Below are 7,535 nucleotides of genomic sequence, written 5' to 3'. Positions count from 1 at the left end.
AGCAGGAAGGTGGGAATTGTCGGGCTGATTGGCATTGCACTTTGTGCATCTCGGCTGCCCGCAGCCTTGGGAAGCCTGATGGAGGAGGTTCTGGTCTGGGTAGGAGCAGTAAAGTTCGGTGCTGTTCTGCCCACACGTGGTAAGAGTGACTGGAGTCCTGCCTGTTGCTAGATTCCCCACAGGAGGATTGCAGGCATGGCCATCGCAGCGGAAGGATCGGAGCTTCACTGGATCTGAAATATGGGCAAGGGAAACAGAACCAAGGATTTCTCAGACCATTCTCAACATGAAAGATAGGGAAGGCAAGATAAACTTCTCATAGCCTACACCATGATGGAAGCAGCTACCTGCCCATGCCTGTTAGCAACTTTTAGTATTCTCAGCCCCCAAAGGTTACATGCATATTGTCGAACAAGTTCTGCAGGTGAGGTAATAAACCTTCTTAAGAATTTGAGTTCAGTGTCGCAATGGGAATTTCTCAGTGAATTTGGCCCTTATTTTAAGTAACTGTTGGGAGCTGGTATCTTTTGAAAATGTGCCTCCAATCATGGGTGGATCTAGCCCTGATATTTTTTAGAAGCGCAGCTCTGCTTGCAGGTCATCCAGTCCATGGCAGGATCATCCCTGACTAAATAGTCTTATTCAAGTATCTGTCTAACCCAATGGTTCACAACCTTTTTAAACTTGAAGTACCCCTTGAAACAGATGAGGCACTCTTCAACAGACTCAAGGCACTCCTTGGAAAATTCCACCTCTTCGTTTTCACTCTTTTTTTTTGACTACAGAAAAAAAATAGAGCAATTCTTCTGTTGCAAAGAACTCTGAAAGACCACAAAAGGTCAGAATGTTTTTAGCACTGTGGATTCCTATTTGAATTCTCTGGATTTATTTTGTAAACCATATTTGCACACCTAACAATGCTAACATTGAATAACAACCCATGGCACCCTTGAAAGGATCTCAAGGCACCCCAGGGTGCCACATTACTCTGGTTGAGAATCAGTGGTCTAATCTGCTCTTACAAATATCAAGGGATGGATATTCTACTGTCTCTCTAGATACTCTATTCCAGTGCTTAGCCACCCTCAGATTCAGAAAGTTCTTCCTAATAGCCAACCTAAATTTCCCTTGTTGTAATTGTAGGCTGTTACTTTTTGTCCTGTGCCCTGCCACCACAGAGAAAGTCTATCACTGTCCTATGTACAACCATCCTTTATGTATTTAGAGGCCCTCTACATGTGCATTTATATGTGTTTAACCATAGAAAACCTTGTGCTTTCTTGTTTTTATTATACTCTAGTGAATCTCCACATCTAAGGACAGCTACATTTACATTATGCAATTGCACTGCAGTAGTTAGAAACTCCACTCATATTTGGGCCCATTGTCACAAGTGCTACAGAAACATTTTAAAAAAAGACAGTTTCTGCCCCCCAAATTAAGATCAGTATGTTCACATCTCAGTGCCAGGCACTTGCGTTCATATTTGGGTGTCATGTTGTTGGCCTGATTTCCAAATGTGTTGAGCACATACCACTCTGATTAAGATGAGCTGGAACTGTGGATACTCAACAGGTCTCTTGTTTAAGCACTTAAAGAAAAAGTCAAAAGGCAACTTCAAGGCAGCCAAGTTAGCAACCACTCATATTTTTTTTTTAATCGTCAGGTTCTTCTTGCGTGTCACCTTACAAGATAAAAACATTTAGGGGGCCCTAAAAATCCTGAGGTGTGCATTTGTTTTGAAATCATTTGTGCCTTGTGACAGAGTAAAAGGTCAGCCTCAAGACCTTATTAACAAACTGAGGAGAATCACTTTTCTAATGATATATAACATGGCTGTCATTTCTTAACAGTCTTGAAGGTGCTAAAGTTTGACCTTACAAGGTCCCTGATTTAATCCACAGTGTTGCAAGTGAAATCCTAGGATCCCATACAAGTCCTACAGGAAATGACCCTTCCAGGAACACTCGATAGGACCATCAATTCTTAGTCTGGGAGCTGTCCAGCGGCTTACTATTCATTCAAAATTTAGCAAATTGAGGACCAAATCCAAAGTCTTTTTTTCTTCAGTTTTTATTCAGGCAAAGCTTTCTTTGAAGCCAAGGGAGACTTGAAAAAAGACTTCATGATGTGGCCTTGTAAAATGAACACAAGCATAAACACTGCACCAAGACATTAAAAAATTGGACCAGTATTTACAGTGACAGAAATGAACTTGGCTTGTGTAGCTTTGCTCCTCTTTCTCTTCTGCCCTGCATTTGAGATAGATGGTGACTTCATGGCTGAAACCCTGAGCAGGGGTGCTTAGGATATTTTGGGAGGTGTTCTGGACAGGTCATCTCAAGTCCATGGGCTGGCACAACCTGTCTGCAGCTCCTCCATGTACATGTGCAACCTGTCCTATTTGGTGTCTCAACCCCACTGGGCAGAGAAGGTATGGGGCCTATGCTCTATCATACTCTTGCAGGGTGAGGAAGAAGATCCCTCACTTCTTCTTAGACTGCTTTATGGGAGGATTCTTCTGCAGCCTTCCATCTTGGCCTGGCTGAGCAAGGGGCTCGCATGTTCTGGCCCTGTGCATCTTTGTCCCACATTTTGCCTTGCATCTGTGCAGCATCACACTCTGATGTAGGTGTCAGAGAGCTGAGCTCCTGCCTGACAGATTTCATCTGCACTAAACTAACCCAAGGGCACCCTAAAAGATGTCAGCCCAGCTCCATAGCCTGCTCTGAACAGTATGAAATTATATCCTATTAGTACCACAGAGGAAGCTACATGCCAGGCCCACTGATGCCTCTAATGCCTCAGAGTCCAAAAGTCAGGTCTTTTCCTCAAGAGTTTTCCTAATATCTTGATTCTTCAAAATCCATCAAACTTGTCTGCCTTTGAAGCCATTTCAAGGTGTATGTTCACTGTTTGTCCTGAGGAACAAAGTGACCTCTATTGTCAGACTCATGTGTATGGCTTAATACGGGCCCTGTAACCAGCTCAGACTTCTTTTCTGACAGGCTCATGAAGGATGAGGTGAAAGGTAGGATCTCTGCTTAATGCTGAACCAAGCCAATCCTCTAACTAAAATGAAGTTAGAATTAGTACTGATGGACTTCCTGACAGAGTGCAACATTGCAAAGTAAAGAAAATTAGCATTTTTTCATTGCCAATTCAAAATCAAGAGCTGCTTAAAGCAGGGGTGTCAAATATACGGCCCATGGGCCAGGTGCACCCCATGGAGTCCTGTCACCCAACCCCTGGTGGTGCTGCTGGGTTTGAGTTGACCCATTCAGTGCACACCAGATCACCAGCCCCATGCGGGGCCCAGGACAGACTACATAGCACTCACCCCAGGATCCACATTATGGGTGGCACAGCATCCCCTTCCCTGCCCCAGTTGGTCCAGGACATGTCACACACAGCGCCTGCTCAAGCCAATCCACAGTCTGTGCTGCGTATAGTGCCCATGGGTGGTTTGATGCATGTGATTGAACCTAATCTGCATTTTGATTAATATTCATTACATTACTTACATAACCATTAGGTTATGTAACATTAGCAAATGTCCTAATGATCAGAACTCAAGGCTAATAAGGCTGCAGCATGGAACACATTTGAAGAACTGCTGTCTCAGCTGGCTATGGCATATCATTGGGAGATTGTCCACGTAACTGATGACTTCCTGAGGCTCTGCACCTTGTTGAATCTGCACCTTGTTCCAAACTGGGTAGAGAACTATGATTGTATTGCTAGCCCCTGAATTGCTGCTTGCCCTTGGCTGGAACGGTAATCTGGTTGCATCCTGCCATCAGCCAGAAGATGTCATGGTTAGGCCGCTAGCCCTTAACTCAGTGGTCAGATCTGTCTGCGCCGCCTTCATGCAGCACAGGGGCTCTCACCCTGCCTGCTAGTCCCTGATTGCAGCTAGCATGGTCATTTCTGACCATGACAGAAGGAGGGATTCTGTCCCATGCCTTGCTGGTTACTTCTTGGTTACTGCTGATAGGCTGCTGTGGCTACGGAAAGTTGTGTAGATCTTTGTCCAGTCCTAGCTTTGAGTCTGACCTTGAATGGCTTAGGCATGGGTCTCTTAGCCTATTAGCCCAGTGGCAAGAACTTTTGCCCAGAAGGTGCCGGGCCCATCTTATCATGAAGGATTTAAATTCACATCTTCCTGGTCTCAGGATAATGTAGAAACAGTCCTGGACAGAACTTAGGGCTGCCCCAGGAATAACCTCCTCACTGGGCCACAGAGCCACACTGCCTCTTGCTGGCTTCTTGGACTGCCTGAGCATTTTACAGTCATCAGCTAAAAAAACAACATGGAAATAATCCCCACCCACTTCCCTGTGCTATAACTAATGGGCTACAGAATCACACACCCTCTTGCTTAGTCTCCTTCTGGCCCTGTGACTATTGCACTCCTGGCTACCTGATGAAGTGCTGCCACTGGGAAAGTAGGGGGACTCTATCCAAGCTAGCCCATAGCCTGGTGTTGAGGCACATTCTCTTGGGGAAAGGGTGCTGAGGGTTTGAATCCTGTCAGGGCCTCGAACCAAGGTCTCTGACTTTCTGGGTCAGTGCTCTTGCTGTTTGACAAGATGTGAGCCCCTCCTCCAGCAGCTGTGTTTGCATTGAGCAGCATGTCTGCTCTTAGCATCACGCAGTTGCTAAGCATGCTCTGACCTGACATAAGGAATCAAGGACTTCAGCACAGTTCAAGCACCTCCCACCAGCAAATTGGACTGCAAGGTAAGAGTTAGGTGTGTAGGTGGCTGTTCTGGGCCACTCCAAAAATGCAGAATAAGCACAAGTCTAGGTACCTTGGGAGCTTTACAAGCCAAAATGGAGGCACCTAAGTAGTTCTGCAGCCACTGGGTGCATCTACATGTGTTTGTTAAGGTGACACAATAAACTCCAGTGCTTATTGCACCACAGTTTATTGCTCCCAAGTGCCACATCTACACATGTACCCAGGACTGTAGCACATTGAGCCAGGTCAGAATAGCCCTGGCTGGTGGGGATCAGCCTGCCATTCCCAGGCTGTTCCAACCCGGCTCAGCATACTGTGGAGGGGCTGGCTGGGGCACAAGGGTGCTCCAGTGTGGGGCTAGCTGGCAGGCAACCCTCACACTGATGAGCCAGCCGTATCAGCACCTCCACATGTGCTGCTGCAGAGTAAGCAATCTGCAACGGGATAGTATTTGTATTTACAAGTACTACCCTGCTGCAGAATTAATTAGTTTACTCCAGCTTTATAAGAGCGCACACATAGATGCAAGCCATTTACTGTGGAGGTCATTAGTTTAGTCTGCAATAAATGTCTCACGTAGATGTGCCCACTGAATAGCACGGATTTAGATCACACTTTGCAACTTAACCCTAACTCCTATTTAGGCACTTGGAAGGTTGATTTGGGACTGTTCCTTAGCACTGAGCAGAATCAAGCATTAAGTTGAAAATACCACTGAAGCATAGGGTGAAGCATCTGACTAGAGGAAGGTCCAGTTATAAAGCTGTGCACATATCATTGCTGGTGGAACATCGTGGAAAGAAATCACATAGAAGGAAAGAACTGAAGGAACAGATCCAAGTCAACTGGTACCTAAGAAAAGGATGAGAGGGAAAATGTAAGCATAGAAGATGGCAGGGAAGAAGTCGCTCAAGACAAGTAAGAGAGAAAATTAAGATAAGCAACATACTTTAAAGGAAACAGCTGTTCCTTTTGGTCCCCAAGGAGGGGCAATCAGTCGTTCATCGAATTTTCTAGCTGCATTTAATGGAACATGTTAAGCAAGGAAGGACACAGTTGCCCTTAGGATCAGCCCTGACAAGGATGTTTATCTGCCTAGCCTGCTAATGTAGCAACATCAATAAAGAGTTCCTGTCTGAACTGCTGTGTCATTAGGAAAAGGGGAGAAGAACAATGTGCAAATTAGCTGTGGGGTGACTGAGGGAAGGAGGGGGGAATCTGCAGTTGATTAAGAGCTTTGCCTTTAAAGAAATCAATCGGGAGAAGATGGCTCAGCCTCCAGATAACACAGCTGATCCATCTCTTGGCTACAACGCACAACGTGGAATGGGAGTGGCAGGGCACCGCTGAGGAAAGAAAACACCAGCCAGGCAGCCAGTGACTATCCCTGAACGCCAGGAGGGGCTCGCTGAATAATTCATCAAGGGCTAAACAATCGGAATGGTGCACAGGGGGCTGCACGTTCTTGAGGCTGATTAACTTTGGCTCGATGATGGATGGCTCGGCCCAAGAAGCCACATATTTATTTATTTAGGGCCCCCTCAGAGCTGTGTGACGAGGCAGCAGTTTCGCGGTGCACGGCTGGCCAACGACAGGCTTGTCTGTCGATTAGAGACTCATTCAATTTGAGATGGGTCACGCAACTGAAAGGTTGCGCTGGACGACCGTTCAGACAAGTGATGGCTAATTTCAGATCCTCATTACATGCCAAGGCCTGACAAATGTTATCCAAAGCCTTATTAAATATTAAAAGGCCCATTTATCACCCTCATTAGAGGCGGAAGCAGAAGGAATGGCAGTGGGATGTTCATCTGGGGCCTGATCTAAAAGCCCAGTGCAGCCAACAGAAAGACAATCCCATTGAGTGTAACGAGATTTGGACCAGGCCCTTCACTTGTTCTGGATGCACAAGCTTCAAGGTCTTTCACTGCAAGAGGCGGGTTCAAGACACAAAGTTCTGATCCATATTTTGGACACCTGAAAAGCTTTTGGGTTGTCTTGGCCCCTCACTGCCATGATAGTGTTTCACTTCAGCTGGGTTTATAATAAGCCTGTCCCACCCGATGTCCATGGAGTGTGTATAGGTGTGGGAGTATTTCACTTGTTTTATCTGTTTACTGAAAAATGTTAAATGTGCATGTTTTAACGATGACTGTGGTCGGGAGGTAGAGGGCTCAGGCAGACCTGGACATTGGCATGGGTGAACTGGATGGCTGCCTGGGGCCTGGACAGAAAGGGGGCCCAAAATGTTAATGTTTTTTCTGTAGTTCAATTATTATTGTCATTATCTCTGGCAAAGGGAGGGCCTAAACTAAAAGTTTGCCCAGGGCCACCAGGAGTCCTGGTATGGTACTGGGCTCAAGGGTAGGTATATTAATGACATACACAGCCTCTTACTCTTTCACATTACTAGTAGTCAAAATGTTATAGCATTTTTCAAGTGGTCACTGGCCAACATGAAGTGAGTTTGGCAAGTCGTGGTCCATTTGCCAGCGCCTTCACACCCACATCACAAAAGCCCTTCTATAGCTGGTACTAATAGTTCCTCCTTTTGGTCTTTTCGATCAGAAAAGCTGAAATCGAATGAATTGTGGAAACCAAAAACTGTTTCAGACTCCTCTGGGCAATCCCACTCCACCTCAGATCAGAGGTGCACTAACCCAGGCAAAAAATTTTTTTTTTAAAAATCACATGATGCTTTACATGAGAATCAATCAGGCTCAGTGTCCTGGCTATATGCCAACTTGGCTAATTGCATTCCATCTGTCTGCATCTCTTCTGTAGTCACACT

At 45.8% G+C, this 7,535-nt stretch overlaps 1 protein-coding gene across 2 annotated transcripts in view; it reads right to left on the bottom strand.

Annotated features, from left to right (window-relative positions):
* Positions 1-7,535, bottom strand: part of LOC106721843 (netrin-4-like) — an 88,616-nt gene that overhangs the window by 77,754 nt on the left and 3,327 nt on the right. For both annotated transcript variants that reach the window (XM_025196836.1, XM_025196837.1), the window contains exon 2: positions 1-233. This exon is cut by the window's left edge and continues 336 nt beyond it. In XM_025196836.1, the coding sequence (XP_025052621.1) occupies positions 1-233 (233 nt within the window). The remainder of the gene's footprint in view (positions 234-7,535) is intronic.

This window comes from Alligator sinensis, unplaced genomic scaffold, assembly GCF_000455745.1.
Source record: "Alligator sinensis unplaced genomic scaffold, ASM45574v1 scaffold839_1, whole genome shotgun sequence".
Taxonomy (NCBI): domain Eukaryota; kingdom Metazoa; phylum Chordata; order Crocodylia; family Alligatoridae; genus Alligator; species Alligator sinensis.
Note: the sequence above shows the minus strand (reverse complement) of the source record. Positions and strands in the feature narration are given on the sequence as shown.